This window comes from Carassius carassius, chromosome 14 (assembly GCF_963082965.1).
Source record: "Carassius carassius chromosome 14, fCarCar2.1, whole genome shotgun sequence".
NCBI lineage: Eukaryota > Metazoa > Chordata > Actinopteri > Cypriniformes > Cyprinidae > Carassius > Carassius carassius.
In genome coordinates, this window is record NC_081768.1 from 8,073,150 (window position 1) to 8,094,934 (window position 21,785).

The following is a 21,785-nucleotide window of genomic DNA, read 5'->3' on the forward strand; positions in this document are numbered from 1 at the left end:
GTCAAAATCTAAGAAAGTGATTTTCCAGAAAGGTCTGATATAATTGACACCTGAGGAGGCAGGATAACAATTTTGCCAAGTTAATTTTCATTGAAAATCATTTTCTTTATTATATTCTTTATTCCTTTTTTTCTCTTAAATTAGAAAAAAATGGCATTGAATGTGTTTGGATTTCATGAATGACAAACAGGCACAGAAAACAATATTAGAACAGAAAGCTGGTAAACACATATTGCCTAGCTTATCATGCACAATACAGAAAATATATTAGCTATATTTATAAAAAAATATAATTAAAAAATGCACACAAAACACGAGTCTACCAGTTTACTCTAAATAATATAAACCATCTTCCATCTTCAAGTAAGGTCAAACAAACTTTTCTAAAATTATGCCACAGTGACGCCCAGTGGTCAATTTGGGAAGGTTTGGTAAACTTAACATGATCTAATTACCTGTACAAATAATTCGACTCACATAATGATCATGTCGTCCCACAACAGTATCTACATCCTGTTTCCTGTATATGTAGGCAAACAATGGCGGGCTATTCAGTGAGAAGAATTATGCAATACATTTTGGCTTCTTTAATAGGCTTTGTATGATTAATTAATAAATATAAACATATATGAGTTGTGAAAATTACGTAGTATTTTTCCCAGCTAAAAAGTGGTTTTAAGTCAGTTATCCCAGAAGAACTGTGGCAACATCTCCAAGATGCTTCAAAGCTACCTGAAAAACAATGCATATGTGCACCTGCAAAAGCTGTTTTAAATGCAAAGGATGGTCACACTAAATGTTGATTTAATTTAGTTAATAGAAGTTAATTAATAAAGAAAATCTATGACATTATTTTTGGTAGCATCCTCATTTTACAGCATTTTTACACAAATGCCTAAAACTTTTAACAGCTAGTAGGCTACTGTAGCTTTGCAGGTGTGTTTCTGGGGTTGGTTTCTGGATGATGATGAGATCAGATTCCTGTGGTGGTTTGAAAGTGTGTTCAATCGAAAATTAACGCATTTACTAACGAAATTGCACCTACTTTTGGATACCCCATTTAGTAATATAAATACTGATACTTTGTTGAAATCCAATGTTGAAACCTATAATATCGCCAACTTGTTTGAAAATTGCATTAACTTTTACTAAGATCAACCCTGTTTTTATTTCCTTCTTAGCGGCTAAAGCGTTCAATAGTATCATCTCAAAGCGTTTGTATGTGATGGATCTACAGAGGGTGTTAATTTACTGGTTCGTCTTCTATAGCCTACTCCTTTAGGTCCACGCGCTGCCCTGAGTGGTCGTTATAATTAGAGACCCCCGCGGGCGCATCGGGTTTCACTCCGCCGCCCGGTCGTTTCTCCCGGTGAGCTCAGCTGGGAACGGGAGGGACTATACGAGCTTCACTCGCAGTAATAAGAACTCCCTAACGATCTGTATTTGTCGTTATTGTAGCTGACGACGGAAAACATTCAACACTGGTGCAAGTGGACATTTAAAGACAGTTTCATACTTTGCCAAACATGTAAGTAGAGTTTGAGTTTTTTCTGAACTGACCCACCTTGACAAATCTAAGGTCATTAAATAACGCATAACTCAGATTCAATCGTTTTAACACCATGTTTATTTTAACTTATTAATTGGCTTTGTTATTAAATTTGTTCTTAGAGTTCAAAACGCTATATCAATACTATATTATAGCATAAATTCTAAAAAAAAAAAAAAAAAAAAAAAAAATAGGCCAATGCTACTTTATATAACAGGCCTAGGATTACTGAAAAGGCTCTCAGTTTAAAAAAGTACTGTCGGTACTCAGATAAAGCCATCCCACGCAGTAGAACTGTGTACGATATGTGTTTGATAGTTGATATTGATATTGACGTGTGTTATAATGTGCCGTACTTGTAACGCGTGCCCGAGCCAGCGCTATTTTGGGCCCCACGCAACGCCCCTCTCGAGCTCCAGGCATTTCATGTGTCAGAGGTCACGCTGGTTATTCCGGACCGCGTGCGGAACGCTTCTGCTGCCTGCGCATGCAACTCTGATAAATACCCATTAGATTAAACTGAAACGTCGTAACAATTAAAAAAAGTATATAATACAGTAATACTATTATAGAGATAATACTGTATATGCATGTATTTTTTATTTTTTTTTGCAAATGACTTGGTATGTCAACCTGCTAAGAGTTAATTACAGTTTTTATCATCTCTTAGAGGGATGAGCGCTGTTACTTATTGTTAATTGACAATGATTAGTTTGTCCAAAATAATCATGTTGCTGTAGCTAGTTCTGGAAAAGCTTGATTAAAAATTTTAGTGGGTGAGTAGTTCTTCCTTCTGGGTAAATAGTTATCTTGCCCAGTGTCATGTTCAAAGGCAGTTTTAGACACTCCACTTTTTTGTCAGTGTTTTTGGAGTTGTCAGAATAGGCACAGTGTCATATGTTCTCATAAAAGATTTGTCTGTGCTCTGCTTAGGTGATTGTCATGTGGGAGTGTTGCGTTCTGTACGTGTGAAATGCTTTAGATGCTGTTGTGGTCAGTTCATGTGGATGAAGTTTCCATGGAACTCTCTTAGTCATTTAGTGTGATTTGACTGTGATCCCAGCACTCTGTTTCAGACATAATGCGCAGATTTGTTTGATCTCTGGGAATGTGTACGGTCTGTGTTAATGCCTGCTTTGTTTTTTTATTCCACATTATTATGCCAGTATGTTAAATCTCTTTCACTAAGTGTTCTCGTTCTTGTGAGTCCAGCTCAGGATAGCACACATTCTTCCACCCTCTGTTCTCTAAAAGAGTCACATTCTGCTGCAAGGACACACATTCATATGGTCACAGAACCATTGATGCAATGACATTTTGCCGTGACGTTCTGATTTGACTGTTTGTTTGAGAAATTTGTGTCTATCCAACACTCATACCCCCAGTTTTACAGACCAGGCTTAAAGGTATAGTTCACCTAAAAATGAAAACTCTGCCATCATTTACTCACCCTTATGTCGTTCTAAACCTGTATGAGTTGTTTTCTTATGTTGATCATAAAATACGATATTTTGAAGATTGCTGGTAATCAAACAGTTGGTGGTTGACTTTCATAGTAGGAAAAAAGTACTATGAGAGTCAATGGCAACCACCAACTGTTTGATTTAGAGAACATTCATTTTTGGATGAACTATCCATTTAAGCTTAGTCCTAGACTAAAATGTAAATCTGAGCTGTTTCAACTGAAAGAAACTTGCACTCACTGATCTTAAAACATGTCTGTGCCTTTGTTTTGTCTTAAAGGGTTAATTCACCCAAAAATGAAAATTATGTCATTACTGACTCATGTCGTTCCAAACCTGTAAGACCTCCGTTCATCTTCGGAACACTGTTTAAGATATTTTAGATGTAGTCCGAGAGCTCTCAGTCCCTCCATTGAAACTGTGTGTACGGTATACTGTCCATGTCCAGAAAGGTAAGAAAAACATCATCAAAGTAGTCCATGTGACGTCAGAGGGTCAGTTAGAATTTGCTGAAGCAAATAAAATACATTTTGGTCCAAAAATAACAAAAACTATGACTTTATTCAGCATTGTCTTCTCTTCTGTGTCTGTTGTGAGCGTGTTCACAACACTGCAGTGTAGTGATGTCTATTTCGCGAACGAATCATTTGGTTTAACCATTTCACCAAAACGAACAAAATCATTTGAAACGATTCGCTTCTCCAATAAGCATTAATCCACAAAGGACTTAAGCTGTTAACTTTCTTAATGTGGCTGACACTCCCTCTGAGTTAAAATAAACCAATATCCCGGAGTAATTCATTTACTCAAACAGTACACTGACTGAACTGCTGTGAAGAGAGAACAAACAAAAGATTGATTCGTTCTCGAGTCAAGAACCGGTTGCATCGGTTTTCGGATCACCAGAAGTGACGGGAAGTTCAGTTCTTTTCCGCGAACCGGTTCTTTCGGACAGTTCGATTCAATAAACCAGTTGAAAAAAACTGTTCACCGGTTCTTTTGTGCTTGACGTAATGACGTCATTGGCGATGATTGCCCTCTGGTGTGGATGTTATCTGGTTCGGCTCGGTGTTCATCTTCAGTTTTATCTTCACAGCAGTTCAGTCAGTGTACCGTTTGTGTAAATGATTTACTCTGGGATATTGATTTATTTTAACCCACGTTAAAAAAGTTAACATCTTAAGTCTTGGAGACGTGAACAGTTTCAAACGATTCAGTTTGATTTGGTGAACCGGTTAAATGGAATGATTCGTTCGCGAACCGGACATCACTACACTGCAGTGTTGTGAACACGTTCACAACAGACACAGAAGAGAAGACATAATAAAGTCTGAACATAACAAATGCTGAATAAAGTCTTATTTTTGTTGTTTTTGGACCAAAATGTATTTTCGATGCTCCAAAAAAATTCTAACTGACCCTCTGATGTCACATGGACTACTTTGATTATGTTTTTATTAACTTTCTGGTCATGGACAGTATACCGTTCACACAGCTTCAATGGAGGGACAGAAAGCTCTCGGACTAAATCTAAAATATCTTAAACTGTGTTTCCGAAGATGAACGGAGGTCTTGCGGGTTTGGAACGACATGAGGGTGTCATTAATTACATAATTTTTGGGTGAACTAACCCTTTAAGATGAACACCAGTAATGCTTTTTTCTAAGGCATGTTTATAAAAATTACTTAATTGTTCTAATTTAACTACAGTATGGCTTAATCCTGGTTTAGGCCAAACCCTGTCTGTGAAACTGGTCCTTAATCTTTCATCTTTATCCTGATAAATTTAAACATGCCTCACAGATTCTGAAAGAAATATGAGTTTTGGCTCCCTAGAGGGTGCCATTGCTTTAAATGTCTACTCACAGGAACTTAATGGTCATTCCTACTGTGCAGTACATTTAGTTCAGTTTCCTCATCATATGTGTCTTAATACAATGGATAAAGTATTAAACACACACATGAAATACCCAATTGAACTTTTTGTTATTTTTGTGTTTTATCAAAGTCCCTTTAAGGCAAAACCATACAAATGACATGTCTTGGGTATTCTATAGTCTCTTGTTTCTATGACCTCTAATATGAAAAACCAGCCAAAAATGTTTCAAATGAAACTTTAAATTCTGAGAATATTGCTCTAAGTAGTATTTAGTTTATTTATTTGATGTCCTCAAATAAATTTTTGGCAGGAAAACACTAGCATAAACAACAAGTATTAACAATGGAATTGCTATTTTCAAAAGATTGTGTAAAAAAGTTATTTTGTTATATGTTATAAATAATCAGCTCGACAATATTGTATCATATTTCTGTAAGTCTAGTATATCCTTCTTATAGAAATGCTTCCCTAAATTACAAAACAAGCATTTAATAAAAGTTACAGTCAAAAAGAAATGCACAATAGAAAGGACCCTGTGTCAAAGGAATGTTATTATTAAAGAAAGATTTACAAGTATATTTAAATGTTTTTCAACCTAAGAAAAAATAATTAACTCAAAGGTTCTTTTGGAGAATCAAAAATAGTTCTTATATGGTATCTGTGAAAAAACCATTTTGTGATAACACCTTTATTCTTCAGAGTGTAAACCTGGACGGCTAAGACATCATCTGTCCTCTCCACAGATGCTGCGATGCCTCTGGTTGTTCTCAGCTGACCTCTCTCCGTGGGAACCATGACGTCACAAAGGACGACCGGAGACCTGCCCGATGAACGTAGCTCGCTCCCACTGGACATTGATGATGTCCACATACTACTGCAAGGTCAGATTGAAGCTTTAATTGAGCATAAAACTAAAATAAAATGTTCCTCATATCTGATTTGGTGTGTCATTATCTGTTATAGGTTTGACAGTATCATATTGTATACATTGCAATAATTTTCACTTCTTGTTTGGACTTCATGGATGATTATAATTAATTCATTCATTCATTCATTCAGCAAATCTGTTTATTCAAAAGCAGATTAAAGTGATTTATTGGTGATGTTAAATGATATGGGTTAAAATCTCTCTCTCGATCTCTCTCGCACGCATACATACACCCAAACACATTATGCTGTGGTATTAAATCAATGACTTAAATAAGGCATAAATAAAGCATGGTCATGTGTTTTGCAGATTGTTTGGTAACGGACAGGTGTAATTAAAGTTCTGTTGCCCTGAGTCATGAAGAGTTGCACAAAAGTGTTTTTCTAGAATACAGGGTGTGGGTTATTAATGTTTTATCTTCACTGTCTCTGTTGCAATGTCTTTGTTGTTGTTTTGAGAGTAAAGTGATACGGCTGTGTAGATAATGAATAGTTCACCCAAAGATTTAAATTAGCTGAAGATGTTCTAACCCTCAAGGCCAAACATGTAGATGAGTTTGTTTCTTGATTGGAAAAGATTTGGATAATTTTAGCATTACATCACTTTCTCTTAAGTGGATTCTTTGCAGTGAATGGGTGCCGTCAGAATGACAGTTCAAACAGCTGATTAAAAACATCACAATAATGTACAAGTAATCAACACAACTACAGTCCATCAGTTAACATCCTGTGAAGAGAAAAGCTGCATTTTTTTAAGAAACAAATACAACATTAAGGCATTTTCTTGCTTCTGGCCAAAATATCACCCCACTTGATGATAATGATTTGTTCAGTGGAAAAGTCCTCCCCTGTTGTCCTCTTAAATCAAATTCAAGCAACACATTTGTTTAGAACTGTTTGGGACTGTTTTTTTTTCCACTGGTACGTGGTGCTGGATCTGTCCATAATTCTCTCCTGATTCAGAGAGGAGTATAGTTTCACAGGAGAAACCCATATTATGGATACAGGCCTCATATTTTAACCAGAAACACTGGTTTATTATTGTTCATTCATGGACTAGAGTCATTTGGATTGCTTGTTAATTTGATGTTTTTATCAGCTGCTTAGATTTCATTCTGATGGCACCGATTTGGGAGCAAATAATGTGATGCTAGATTCCTCCAAATCTTTTCAAATGAAGAAAAAAACTCATCCACTTTCCAACCTTACAACAAATTAAATTTTTAAGTGAATTGTTCCTTTAATGAACACAATTTAGGCAATTACTTCATAAAAAACATAATTGCTCACTGCTCATTTGTGGAGATGAGGGGTCGTTTATTTTCCAATGAATGATGTTTTAATGTGTTTTCAGACTACTGTACTCATTCTGTCATTTTTAAATAATTAGGAAAAACATACATTATGACTTTGGTCATCTTTCTCTGTTGGTTTTCTGAAATTAAATAAAAAATAAGTGTAAATTACTAAAAACTGATAGCAGGAGAAATTGTGTTGCAAAATGTTCATTTCATGTCTCAAGAATCACTGAATAATTGATGTCTTAACATGTTGATCACTGCTGGAGCCCTGAGGATACAGTAGAACTTCATTAGGAGAAGGGTAAATCAACACCTGTGTGGACATGCTGTGTAGCATAAGTTAAAGGTGGAGCTTTTTTTTTTTTAAACCTGCAATACTGGCACTGATCCTGAATTACTTCGCTAAAGGTTACCAGGCAAGTTGTGCCGTGTGTTTACGGTGCTTTTCAGTTCTACAGCTAACACATGTTCTCCAGTATTTCAATGCGGGAGTTTTGCACTGCTTTGTATTGCAAGATGAGGCTGGTTTCTGAAACATTGCTGCACACTTCAACATGCAACAACTGATGATAATACAGGGATATAATTCTGGGATAGCAAATCTGCTGACAGCAGCATGGGTGAGTTTGGAATTGGTTTGAAATTTGTTAAAAATAATTTTGTTCCTCTTTTGCAAAATGCTGAATGTAGACAGACCAGACCGTGTTCAATGATAAAAAATACCATTTAGTGCATTTTTACCTGACAAGAATATTATTCTATCATGCACATCTGAACATCATTGTGCAATCACCATTGATGTCTCCTTAAAAGACAACAAAAAGAAGTTGCCTCATTTTGTCGGGGTTGAACACCCATCTGAGAAGTCTCATAAGAAGAAACATGGATCACAAGGTGAGGTGCACATAATAATTTGCTATTCAAACTAATAGAAAATAGATTTTTTTTTAAATAAAATAAGTGTTCAATATTGTATTGAACGTGTTCTTTTTAAGGTTACGGTAATCATGGAGCTTTCAGTTGTAGTAATGTATTTGATTTTACCTCACTATCACTATGAGTCATTACAAAAGTCATTTGTACTTCATATCTGTCTGGATCTGAATGAAGTGTCAGTCAAAAGCTGTCATCCATTTTGTGTATTTTCTTTTTCTTTTTTATCTTCTCAATGGTTACACTATTGTTTCCCCTCCCTCTCTTGTTCTCTCAAAGAGAGGTGTTGTCTCTAACGAGTTAAGAACTGCACCTCCCAAAACAAATTCGATTATAAGATATGAACTTTTTTCAGTGGAAACATTCCAGTCTTTTCTGTCATTGTGTGTCTGTAGAGTTCATTTGAATTAGGTCACCAGTAAAGGGGAGTGTTTGCTGGGAGGATTTTGTTTCTTTCTGAAGTGAATCAACAACTTAACTTGGCTGGTTCAGTTTTTGAGTTTGTGTCTCTGCCACAGTTTTTTCCTCGCTGCACTTGCCTCACTCATTTTATTCCCTGTATTCCTTTGGCCTCTTTTTCATTGTTGTCTTGGTTATGATCCATTCCTTTGGACTAGGTCTCTGGTGGGTGACAAATCCCGGGAACTGAATCTGATCCCTGTGTCAGTTTCTGTTCTGCTTAACAGCAACACTAGCAACATGCAGTTTCCTTTTTAAAGAACATATGGATGTCATTAATAAATGTCATTGATTACATTTGACTGAAACACATCAAAGTGATACAATTCTATATAAACAAATGTTTATTTTTATTACTATAAGAAAATACGTTCATAAGGTGGTTACCTTTGTTATGGGTCTTTTTTTCAATTTGTCTGCAGTTTCTTTTACCTGTTGTGTAATAAAACAACACACAGTATTATGTACTTCTTCAGTGCTTGACATATCAGTTTCCAGGGTAGAAATGACCATGGGTCAACTGTGTCAAGTGTAAATGCGTGTTAGTATTTGATAGCTGAACTCTAAATAAATCCCTAGGAAACTTATTGTGGGTGTCAGCTGATAATTTAACCAATTCAAAGCTTTCCCTTCATCCTGTGCTGCTGATACAGGAGTGTGTGAACAGTGATTGTCAAACCCTTCCAGTCTTGTCAAGGAATCTATTTAAACACACATTCTCTCATTCTCTTTATGGGTCAGTCGGTCAAGAACCACATCTCTGAGACATTATCCTGATAACTGACCTGAGAGTCTTATTCATAGTGAGCATGGCCATGTTTAGCAGTTAATGAGGGAGAGCTCTTTTAGAATCACCGCAGGCTGGCAGAGTTGTCAGTTGTCAACACTGAGAAAACAGTAAACTTGGTCATATTGTGAGAGATATTAACGTCCTTGTTTAAGAAGAAGAATGAAAGAAGTGGATTGTGAGAGAATGGAGGAGACAGATGTTCTTCACACAGCTGATGAGCTCACTGACTTTGTGGAACTTTATAATGGTAAACGGAAACGGCACTCTATTTGATGTAACTACTTTTAGGTCTATAATGCATTTCATGTATGTGGAGCGCATACACATTATTATTACAAATGTTGGATGAAAGAATGAATGAATTCACTCTTAAACAAGTTTTTTTTCAGTGTCTACATACATGTTTATTCTTCTACAGATTAAAACATGTTATTTAAAATTAAATTTATTTGGGGTAAAAGGTTATGCCATTGATACATATTTCTTGTATTAAAATTGCCAAAGACAAACCTGTCCATTGTCCTTATACCCTCCAAAATGTTATGGGTGAATACAAATGCACCTGTTTCTTCCTCATGCATTTATAAGATCTATTCTTAGACATTGTTTGAATTGATGTGAACACGGCACATTGCCATGTGTGTAGTTTTAGAAGGTGTGTTCACTCCCTATGTTTCTATATGCTGGTTTTCATAATGTTCTCCTGTCTGTTTTGCCTTCAGTTGAGCAGGAGCAAATTCAAAAAAGAACCTTCACGAACTGGATCAATGCCCAGCTGTCTAAGGTGAGGGTCAAAGTTCAAGAGCTCCTAAACCTGACTTAGAAAATATATAATAGTGATGCTGTGTTTATCTGAATCATCATGGACCTCACTTGCATTACTTTTAATCAAGTATATTGACAGTGAGTACTTGTAACTAAATGACAGATAAATGACCGACATGGAGAGTTTTTTGGTAGAGGTCATTCCTACAGTTTCTCCAATAGCGGAAAGGGAATGAGGGGTGGGCAGGGGTTAAATATAATCTTCTCAGACATGGGCCAGAAAGACAGACAGCAACAGGAGTTGGCCACCAGCACACACTCTTGTGGACACACATATTCACACCCACAGCTACTACTTATAAAGTGAGCAAATGACAATGTCAGTTTGTCATGGCTTGGCGTCTTACGTGCATGAACAGAGGACGGATAAGAGGTGTTATTTTAGATAATTTCATAATTCTCTCGTCTCCTTATCCCCAGCAAACACTTACTAATGCCTGGAGCTCTTAGTTGTATGTAAAAGGTTTCAACAGGATAAGTTCACACAAGCTTGTTTGGTTTGTCCTCTAGACATGTCTAAAACTCTGCTGTGGAAGCATTACCTAACAAATTGGATAGAAATTGAAACTAAGCAATCTTTCAAACTATATAATTTTACACAAAAATGTTTTGGGTATATTTGAGTGGAATTGTGCTTAATTATAAAGAACAAACAAAAAAAAAGTTTTGGTAACACTTTACTTAAAGCGTTTATGTATAATGCATTATAAAAATAGATTGAATGCTTTGTGCAATCTTATGAATAATTGTAATTACAGTTAATACATTATAACACTTATTAATTCATCGTTACGCTATTAATTTAAATTTGGTTATACGTATTTACATCAAGTTAATACAACGCATATTATGAATAATTACAATGATTATACCCTTTAAGAACCCTTTATAATGCATTATACATAAAGATTTTGTGTTACCAAAAAGTGTTACCAAAAGTTTTTATTTTTTAATTTTTTTTATTTTAAGGTGATATATGACCCAAAGATGTTTTTGTGTATGGTTAAGTTATGAATTTATATATTGTGCGCATTCTGGTATTTAATATGTAATATTTCATTTTGCTCTCTCAGAGGAGTCCTCCAGTTACAATGGTGGATCTTTTCAATGAATTCAGAGATGGAAGCAGACTATTGGACTTGCTGGAGGTGTTGAGTGGTCAGAGAATGGTAATAGTCCAATTCATTAATGGTCAATTGATTTTTCAATAACCTCTGCTGATATGTAGAGAACAAGGCCTTATCTAGAGAGCAGTTCATTTGCCCGATATATACTATATATATATATATATATATATATATATATATATATATATATATATATATATATATATATATATATATATATATATATATATATATATATATATATATATATATATATATATATATACACACACACACACACACACACACACACACACACATCTATACCTATACACCTAATACAGTAAGATATCATTTAGATTTTGAGAAGAGATTAATGTTAATTTTGCATAATTATACTGCATGCCTGCTTAAAAATTTAGAACTAACACAAGCTGAGCTGATATTTGGTGGGATGATTGATAAACTCAAAATATTAGTAGAAATACCAGTCTATTACAAAACCATGTGCAGTGATAACTTTTTTTGTGATAACCACAACCTACCTTCCTTTTAGAGCCGAGAAAAAGGAAGAGGGATTTTTCAGCACAGAACAAACATTGAGAAAGGTCTAGAGTTCCTTAAGAGGAAATCGGTAAGATGCATCACAGTGGCAAATACTCATGGAAATGTATCAACACATTAATGGATCAACACAATATTCAACTTTTTCTCCCACAGGAGAAAGTTTTCAAATGTAATTATGTGCAAAAAAAAAAAAAAAATTAGTTTGTTTGTTCAGGGGATTTCTGTTCCCAGTGTACATGCTTTTTTATAAGAGTTTCTATAAATGTTGGAATTTTATCATTTTATTTGCCATTATAGTGGAGCTTAGGATGAGCACAGGCTAATGAAAGTGAAAAGTTGCTTTAAAAAACAACCAATTTTTTTTTGCCTCTCCAGCCAACATCATGCATTTCACACGACTGTGTGAAGAAAAGCATTAGTTTTACTGTAGCTCACTAATGCATGGAGGTGAAATATCAACATCTGTTACTTTATCAACAACTTTGTCCTGCAGATCAAACTGGTCAACATCAATGTCTCGGACATCATGGACGGGAAGCCTTCCATCATTCTGGGTCTCGTCTGGACCATCATCATGCACATTCATGTAAGTTTACTATCACAGTCTAACAAAAGATTTGGATTATATTAACCATTAGATTTAATAAAGTGTACCAATATAAAATGTACTACAAATATACTAAACTGAGGAGAATGATTGTCAATTTTGCCTGGGTCTTTTACATTGTTTAGATCGAAGAGTTGGCCAGCACATTGAACTTTAGTTCTCGTCAGTCATCTCTGGAGTCACTGGCGAGTTTAGACACTCGTTCGACCAGTAGCAGTGCCCGCAGCAGTCCGGTGCCACCCCGTGGTTCACCCCTGCACACCCGTTTCCGCGTTTCTGCCAAGAAAGCCCTGCTGCTGTGGGTCAGAGAGCAGTGTCAAAAGTGAGGAACAACCTGCTAGAAGGGATTTTTGGGAACAGTGAGATTCTGTTCTATGAAATGAATGACCTTTTTCTGTCTTTTTTCACAGGGCTGGTTGTACTCTGAATGTGAAGGACTTTAAAGTGAGCTGGAGAAGTGGTGTAGTGTTTTTGGCGATACTTCATGCTCTGAGACCGAATATAGTGGACCTAACCAGAGCCCGAACAAGAACCAACAGACAGAACCTGGAGGAAGCCTTCCACATTGCTGAACGAGAACTTCACATCCCCAGACTACTAGATCCAGCTGGTAAGTGTGTGTTTATGCTGTGTGGTTTTGTTGTATAGGATACAACAAGCAGTGATAATTTTAGGCTTTTGTTTTCTATGACATACTCATAAAAAAATGGTGTATTTGTATTTCAGATGTTGATGTTAGGGATCCTGATGAAAAGTCTATTATTACATATGTTGCTCAGTTCCTGCAGTACTCTAAAGATGCTTCTGTTTCTGATGAGGAAATGCAGGTTAGCCCCCCTCACACACACACACACACACACACTCACACACAAAAGGTGGACACTTGTCTCATTAACTTTTTATGCTGTTTACAATGACTATACCCTAAAGTCTTTTACAGATGACTTTGCCATTTATTTAGCTTGATAAAAATAATATTTTGCCCATCTAAACCATTTTTAGTAGTGAGTACTAGACTCTCAAGTATGGAAGTAAGGAATAGTTCAGTTATTCACTCTCATGTTGCAGCTATTCCTTCAAGATGTTTTACTATTTTTTTTTATTATTGCATTTTGAATCATAATCACAATTTTTGTCATCACAATTTGAAATGTTCCACAAATCACACATCCTTGAAATTTATTGTATATGTGGGGACGTTTTTATATGTATCATAGTATATCAAAATGCACACGGGACGGTATTCCTCTAACATTTCACACTGTAAATCGAAACGCTCAAGTGACTCTTTATGCTCTCACATCTCTTTTTTTCCCTCCTTCTTCTTTCTGTTCTCTTCCCTCTCGATGGTGGTTTAGTATCTCACTCCTCCTCAGCGCCTCTCTCCTGTCAATCTGCCATCAGACTTTACTCCTTCTATAGCTGCATCACCTTTAAGACAGGTACTTCTATCTGCCTCTCTCTCTCTCTCTCTCTCTCTCTCTCTCTCTTAGGATTAGCTTCTGGATTCATTAATTAACTGTTTTTTCTCTTTTAGTTTTGTAAAGGTGTGTTAGTTGTTTTGTTAATAGGATTATTCACAAATGTCAATGAAAGGTTAATTCAGACTTGTTGGGCCTGTTGTTCAACCCTAAACCAGTGTCTGAGTAAGTGCAAAAGCTGTCACTCACATGGTACCTTTTACACCTTTGTACCATATTTACCTCTAACGATTTATTATTGATACCCAAAAGGTACATTTTGAAAAGGTACTGCTCCAGTGGCAGCTTGCGTACCTTTTTTCTGAAAGTGTACTGACACATAACATGGTTTTAGACTTCTCTTTTAATCATCAAGATTTTGGGTTTAAATTTATGGGAATATATAAGGAAAGTGTATATCTTAAGTTGATGTTATCTGAGATTCTTAATGACTTTAAACTTTTTGACTGAATTTTGCAATGGTCCACTTTTGTAATTGTTTCACCTGAACTGTTCTCTGATCAGGCTCATCTGTTAATGCCCTGTCCAATCAAATCAGGCCCTCCCAAATCACCTGAGACAGCTCAAGCAGCTGTCCCTGGGGTAAAATAATAACCCTGTCCCCTTTTATGATGCCCCCTGTGCTGCTCAGTAACTACTAGTGTCTTGCATGTATAAACATACTGATAACTGTAAACTCAATTATGTAGATAACCCCAGAAATTACAGAGCTAATCCATTAAAACCAGATGTTATAGAGATTGTCTGTGGAATTAAAGAGATTTATTTAATAAAGCAGCTCTTGTTTTTGAAGATTCTAATACACTGAACCTGAGCTTTCGTGGGACTTAGCAGAAGCATTTTAATTACAGACATGCTGAGTATATTGGTTTGTGTTTAAAACGTGCTCCCTCCAGAGGACTACAGTACTTAACTCTGACTACTTTACTGTTTAGTCTGTAATGCAAATAGTATTTAACTTGCTGAGTTGTTTAATGCATATCATTTACCTAAGACTTGAATTACTGAAAATATTTTTGTTTTGTTTTTGTTTTAAGATTTTAATAACACCATAAACGAATTAATGGATGAAAAAAAAAAAAAAAAAAATCAAAGGCTGTGTTTGAAATTGCACACTCTTTGAGTCTGAATAAGCAATTACTTCACAAATCAGCACATTAGCCGTGTTGTCATTGTAATGTTCCTGTCTGTCCAGACCTCAGCCAATCAGAAGGCTCAGGAGGTCACATGCTGGTTGGATCAAGCCTATCAGGAGCTTATAGAGGGGTGGGACTCCACTGAAGGAGAGAGCTATGCTGAGAGATACCAAGTAAGACCTGAATTCCTATACAGTTCATTGATATAGTCTTATTTTAATGAATACAGTGCATAATGCAGAATGAAACAAGATGCACAAGTTATTCCTGGAAATGCATTTTTGAATTTGAGCAAAGAATTATTATTTTGTTTAATCATAATTTAAACTATTGACTGTGTTGAGATACTGAGTAATAATATCCTGGCAATAAACTGAACACATCTGCAAATTTTTGCACTAATGTTTATTAACTTGTGTTTAAGGTCTTCCACACCTTCATTGTGTCCTTTAACGAGCAGCGGCGGCCTGTAATGCCATTACTAACAGCGATGAAGAGGACTCCTCATCTTAGTGCAGAGCAGAAAGCTCTTAGACGAGCCTGGGATGCTCTTGCTGAGAAGGTCACTGCATCACAGAAACTTTCTCTGTTGTTACTTGTTTGAGATTTTATGGGTTTTGAGTATTTGACTGTGTGCTGAGATTCTAAATAGAAAAATAGAAACATATCATGTCTGAATGAATGTCATCTAAATAGAAAGCATATAGAAATTCATACAGTAGAAGAGTCATGCTAATTTATGTCTATGTGTAGCTACGTGAGTATAAAACAGAGCTGGACCTCAGCCTTCCATCCCCACTGGACACTGTAGGCCGCTGGTTATTGCGTATTGAAGAGGTTTTATCTGCTGAAGAAGGCGAGCCACTAGATCACGCCCGAGCTGCGGAGGAGGCTCGGGAGAAACTTGAGCTACTAAAGGTTTGACTGACTTCTTTCCTTTTATTATGGCTATAGAGCTTTTCAGCCATGAAAATGTAGTAAGTAATGTCATATTTCTGCCTGTGTGTATATCTGCAGGTGTGTTCGGAGGAGATGCCTCATCATATCAAGAGGTTTAATATGTTTCAAAACACAAATGAGTTTGGAGAGGCTCTGGTGCCAGCGGACAAGATGGAAGAGATGAAGAGAAGGTGAGGTTGATTGCTTAATCAGACATGAGTCATATTGCAAATGAAACTGCATCGATTTTATTTGAAGTATTGCTGTTCTTGTTTCATAAAATGTGGTAAACTATTTAATATTTTTGTGTATGCATCCATTTTCCAGGTTCACCAGTGTCCGTGTAACAGCTAAATATCATGGTATTAAGCTGGAGTACCGTGAGCGCAGACACACAGTGTTCAACCTGCTGAATCAACTCAACATTAAACTGCGATCTTGGAAAAGAGCCTACATTTCGCAGGAGGCTGTTCGTGTGCTAATGCAGGACTGGAACGTGAGTGAGAATTTTAGTGAAGTCAAATAAAGTGACAGAATTTTAAAAATATATTTGCTGATGGGCATTGCTTGGCAATTAACATTAAACATTACACTCTTAAATTATGGATGGTTTATACATTAATCACAATTAATGTTTTTAGGAGACTGTGAACAAACAGGAACTGACTTCTTTGCTGGATGGAGCCCTCCATAAACTCAAACTAATCGCCAACAAATACACCAGCAAGGCTGCCTTGGGTAATGCAAAGAAACTTTAAATACATGTTCCTAAAATACCATAAAATTATGTTTTTCAAATATAAAATGGCAATAAATAAACTGTAGATGTATCAAGAACTGTAAAACTGTTAAAAATATACATCCTATGCACTTTTTTGTGAAAAGCGTTGTTATTGAACAATCAGTAATTATTGATATTCTGATGTCTGCTTCAGCTGGAGACTCGACTCAGGTGAATCATCAGGTGGCTGATCTGGAAGCAGATGTGATAGTGACTCTGGAGGGTGTACGGATGGTGAGGGGAACTATGGGACGTGTGTTGGCAGCTTGGGACTCTTACAGTGATATCTACACCTCAATGCGAGCTTGGCTGGAGCAGGGTCCACATGCCCAGCGACACGGACAGAGTACAGAGGTGAACAAACACATGCACGGAGAAAACTTTGAATTGACTTTGTTGCTCTCAATCCATTTACTGGGTTGGCAAAACTCACATATTTTTAAGGCTGTTGGTGTTAATTTTTTTCTGAATGAAAACATGCCTTTCCCATTGATTTCCTAGGTGACATTGTCAGTTATGTCAGAGTGGAGTTCCCGCCAAGCTCAGCTGAATGAGGTGGCCAACTACTTGACAGAGGTCACAGACCCACATACAAGCCGTGCTATTTCAGACGAGCTCTGCAAGATAAATCTGCTCTGGGCTGACTTTGCCAAAACAGCCCAGTTTGTAAGTTACCCATCATGTTCAAATTTGAATACACCATGTATTTAAAAAATGAGCTTATCTTGAATAGGAACAATATATTGTTTTGTCTGATTGCATTGGACAGAGATTCTAGTTAATAATTTGCTCCTAGAAATATAAAATAGAGTGCCTTTAGTAGTATTTTGAAGCAAGTTCTATATTTCAGTCTTTAACAGAGGAGCCCAGTGCTGGCCCATCCAGTCCTCAGACAGTTCAGTCTATGATAAGGGAGGCCACTCAGTTACTTAAAGAACCTGTGGAGGTCGTTTCTGGATCACTACGTACTTACACGAAGAGACTACAAGTATGCAGTGTGTGCACATTCTTACACTCACACTCCCTCATACATAAAAACACACAATATATCTTTTGTATTCTATGTTTTTTTTATTGGTATATATTTGTGATTTTGTTGCTTTGTCTTTTTGTTTTCTAAATTAAGGAATAGAGTAAGTAGGATTTAGCCTAAAATTTTTATTTCTCACAGCTTATGATGAAGAAAATAAAGGATGTGGATCTAGAAGCCCTCTTGCCATCTCTAGACTGCTCTCCAGATACCCTGAGCAAACTTCAGCAAGCCATTCCTGAAGTAAGCAACCACACTGCTCTGGTCGGCCCTTTAGGTCTTCTTGCGCATTGTGTTAATTTTCTTGCCTTTATGTATGCAATAAAATTATATGAGCAGAATATACAATTTTTAAAATGATAATCTAACACAAATAATGATCTTTACTGATGTCTATGCATTTCTGTTTGTGTGTGTGTGTGTGTGTGTGTGTGTGTGTGTGTATACATATCTAGGTCCTACAGACACTCTGTGAGGCTGAGCAGGTGTGTGATGAGCTGCGCGTGAGTGTGAGTGGGTTGGACGGGCGTTCAGCTGAACTGTTACTCTGGGAGATGGAAGCCAGAGAGCTCCATCAGCTACTTAAGGAGGAAACTCATAGGCAGAAGAGAGGACAAGATCCCAGAGCACGGGTGAGTATCTACAAGCGCCACAAAATATTAATACATCTCCTTCCTGAAGTGATTTGGTATAAAGGACTCTTCTCTCTTTTCCTGTAGCTGTTGATATCTAGGGGTTTACAGTTAGAGGGGCAGGTGGTTATGGAGGAACAGGATCTGCAGGTGATGGTCATGACTAATCAAAAGACTTCACCACTGCAGTACCTCATTGCATCCACCATGCAGGACAGAGTACGCACTGCTGTTGAAAAGTCACAGGTCTGTCCACTGCTTTTAGATTAACAAAACCTTAAAATGATTGAGTCTATATGATTGCATCTATAAATTCACTTTAAATTAATGAATTTAAAAAAGTTTATCTATAAAACTGAACCAGCTCTTTTGGTAATTATCAGTTATGCCATAAATTATGTTTTCTGTTATTTTCCTACAATGCCTAGGAATGAGTAACCTTGTTTCAGAATTTTATGCAAATGCATTATGATTTTAAAATTCTGCTAAATCTCAACAGGAAGCCGTAGGGATGCTTAGCTCTTTGGGGTCTTGCAGAGACCGAAGCCCAGTTAGAGACCAGCCCCCTTCCAAGATCTTTGTCCAATATCAGGAGACAGAGGAAGAGATCCAAAAACCCTCCTTCCAGCCTGGGTCTCCACCAGGAGCCCCTGGCCAACCAGAACCTCAGCCTGCAGTCAGGGCCAAAGTCCCAAAACAATCTCAAATACTCTCAGAGGAATCTTCTAAAGCAGTAGACCTAAAGACCCAGCAATGTAGTCAGCCTGTGCCAATGATTATTGTACAAGAGTATGAAGAGGAGAAAAGTAGTCCACAATCACAAAGGCATCCCTCTGTGCATGTGAAAGACTCTCAGTCCATTGAAGTTAAGTCAGAGAAAGTTGTCCATGCTCAAACAAAAATCGACAAAGAGCATCATGTAGAAAGCCAGGAATCTTTACCACAGTCTGTGACACAACAAAAGACAGAAAAAGGTTCAGTAGCTGTCCAACCCTCACAGAACCTGCAACAAGCAGAGTCACAAGTACATAATAAACAACAATTAGCAACACAGCCACATGTGCACATTCATCAACAAGAGAAAACTCAGTTTGCAAAGCAGCAGAAGGTTCAACCACAAGTATCAATCCAGCCACAGCCTCAGGGCCAACTAGAAACAAAAACACAGCAAGCTCCAAAGCAGCAGAGGAAAGTAAAGAAGTCCCAGGCACATATGCAGAACAGACCTTGGCTTCAACAGAGGAGTCAACCGGAAAATGTTACCCAAAACGCAACACCACAGTTGGGCCCACAATCTCAGTCGGAGCCTGAGGACAAATGTCAAATAAGTTCTCAATCACCACCACCACATATATTAGTCGTTAGCTCACCTGAGGCCCAGGGACCTGCTCGAGGCACAGCACAGTCAAAAAGCATTGTTAAGAGTGTTGAGAAACACCTGAAGCCAGCTCAGTCAGTTGCTCAAGAGAAACCTCTTGTAGGGACACAAAACCTACCTCAAACTGTGCCAGCAGTTTCAGCACAACCAGTGACTAAAACAAAACCACAACAGCCAGTGACTGTTCCGATTCATCAACAAGTATTTCCCCAACCTCAGCCCTCTTTATCAACTCAAGCTCAAACAACTACACAACAAACACTAGCACCCATTAAGCAACAAAAGCAACCTCAAACACAGATAGTGACACCACAGCAACCTCAAGTGATGATCCAGAAACAGGCACAATCTCAATCCATGACTCCCATGCAACCACAGGTTATGGCCCAATGGCAGCCACAACAGACTACTGCTCAGCCTCATCCTGCAGTGCCACAACCACAAAGATTTCCAGTGGCCCAAACAATCCCCCGAATGCCAGTCCAACAGTACCCAACATCTCCCATTCAACCAGAAATAACAAGGCAGAGACAACAGTCTCAGTCCCAGCAACCCATAATGCACAATCCGACTCTAATTACCCCTCAATCTAAAGGTGCATCCCCCATACAACCCAGAATCATCTCTATGCCTCAACCCCAAATGCCTGTTCAATCTCAAACCCAAACTCAGGGAAGTGTACCGCTTGTGATTCAACCTCATGGGCAACCCCAGTGGAGTCAACCAGGAGATGTCACCCAAACGTACCCCAGAGTGCAAGGAACAGTTTCTGTTGCTGCCCAAATGCAGCCACTGGCCCATTTCCAAACTCATCCCCAACCCCCAAGTATCCCTCCAACTCAGCCTCAGCAGTGGTCATCAATAAGACCAGGAATAGTGAGCCATACATACCCCACTGTCCAAGCTCCAGATCAGGTAGTTCAACCTCAGCTTCAAATGGCAGTTTACCCTAAAATCCAGCCGCAATCACAGCCTCAGCAGTGGCCCTCTGCTAGACCTGAATTACCTTGGGGTCAATCACAGATAAGACCTCAAGGTCCAGCTCAGCATATAGTTCCCTCTCAGCAATGGAGACCTATCAGTCCAGAAAGGGTCAGTCCAGTACACCCAAGAGCTGAAACCCAAGGGCCCTGGGGGCCACATCATCAGACCCAATATCAAGCTCTTCCAAGGCCAGCAAGCCCTCAACGTCAGTGGAGTCCAGTCCGGCCAGAACATCAGTTTCAAGTTTCTTCCCAGACTATGTTCCATGGTGCTCCCCAGCCAGTAGCTCCATGGAATCAACCACCTTCTCAAACTGTCATAAGACCTCAGAGTCTACAACAGCCTAAGCAAAGTCAGCAAAAGTGGAGTTCATCCAGGACAGAGGCCCCATCTGCAACCCTCATCCAAAGTCAAGTTGCCCAGGCAGAGCTTCAGTCCCAAGATCTGACAAACCTGCAGTTACCAGTACAGGAACCACCCCAACAGCAGTCAGCAACTCGGGTTAAGCAACCAGCACTTGCCCAGGCTCCCCCTCAAGCCTACACTGAGGCTTATATAAAGGCACAAGCCCTGGTTAGGGATAGATTTGAAGAAGCCAAGCACTGTCTTCAAGAGCACATTATAGAAGCTATCAGTGTATTTAAGGACAAGAGAATAATGGACGAACAGGCATCAGTTAAGGAGGTTTGTCTATTTGTGCATCAAGTTAGTTTGCTTGTTCAATTGACTGTTTGCAACAGAGCCCGATATCATTAAACTATATTCTTGTGTCTATGTTTTATAAGAGATTGTGGTTAATTTTCCCAAGTGTCTGTGTGGGGTTTTTGTTTCTTTTTTAGGAGACACTTCGGACTCTTGACCCTGAACTTCTTGAAGAGTTCTTGAGGGCTGCGGAAGGGATGGAAGCTTTCTGCACCCCATCTGAACTTAGAGACATGGAGTTTTTCACACAATCTGTTAGAACACAGTGGAAGGTATCAGTGTAGTAATATTAGTGCTTGTTTCTCTATATCTGCAG

At 37.9% G+C, this 21,785-nt stretch overlaps 1 protein-coding gene across 3 annotated transcripts in view; it reads left to right on the forward strand.

The window, feature by feature from the left end:
* Nucleotides 1–1,381: 1,381 nt before the first annotated feature.
* Nucleotides 1,382–21,785, forward strand: part of syne2b (spectrin repeat containing, nuclear envelope 2b) — a 91,909-nt gene continuing 71,505 nt past the window's right edge. Inside the window, exons 1-24 of one of the 3 annotated variants that reach the window (XM_059565875.1) lie at nt 1,382–1,528; nt 5,635–5,772; nt 10,024–10,085; nt 11,200–11,295; nt 11,789–11,866; nt 12,293–12,385; nt 12,532–12,728; nt 12,817–13,016; nt 13,133–13,233; nt 13,765–13,848; nt 15,083–15,196; nt 15,448–15,585; nt 15,777–15,941; nt 16,041–16,153; nt 16,290–16,458; nt 16,604–16,700; nt 16,898–17,097; nt 17,245–17,409; nt 17,594–17,731; nt 17,915–18,016; nt 18,229–18,405; nt 18,493–18,651; nt 18,905–21,451; nt 21,607–21,741. In XM_059565875.1, the coding sequence (XP_059421858.1) occupies nt 5,685–5,772; nt 10,024–10,085; nt 11,200–11,295; nt 11,789–11,866; nt 12,293–12,385; nt 12,532–12,728; nt 12,817–13,016; nt 13,133–13,233; nt 13,765–13,848; nt 15,083–15,196; nt 15,448–15,585; nt 15,777–15,941; nt 16,041–16,153; nt 16,290–16,458; nt 16,604–16,700; nt 16,898–17,097; nt 17,245–17,409; nt 17,594–17,731; nt 17,915–18,016; nt 18,229–18,405; nt 18,493–18,651; nt 18,905–21,451; nt 21,607–21,741 (5,418 nt within the window). In that variant the 5' untranslated portion in view covers nt 1,382–1,528; nt 5,635–5,684. Of the gene's footprint in view, nt 1,529–5,634; nt 5,773–7,535; nt 7,740–7,932; nt 8,014–10,023; nt 10,086–11,199; nt 11,296–11,788; nt 11,867–12,292; nt 12,386–12,531; nt 12,729–12,816; nt 13,017–13,132; nt 13,234–13,764; nt 13,849–15,082; nt 15,197–15,447; nt 15,586–15,776; nt 15,942–16,040; nt 16,154–16,289; nt 16,459–16,603; nt 16,701–16,897; nt 17,098–17,244; nt 17,410–17,593; nt 17,732–17,914; nt 18,017–18,228; nt 18,406–18,492; nt 18,652–18,904; nt 21,452–21,606; nt 21,742–21,785 lie in introns of those variants that run through there. The other 2 variants (XM_059565873.1, XM_059565874.1) reach the window with 2 other exon arrangements.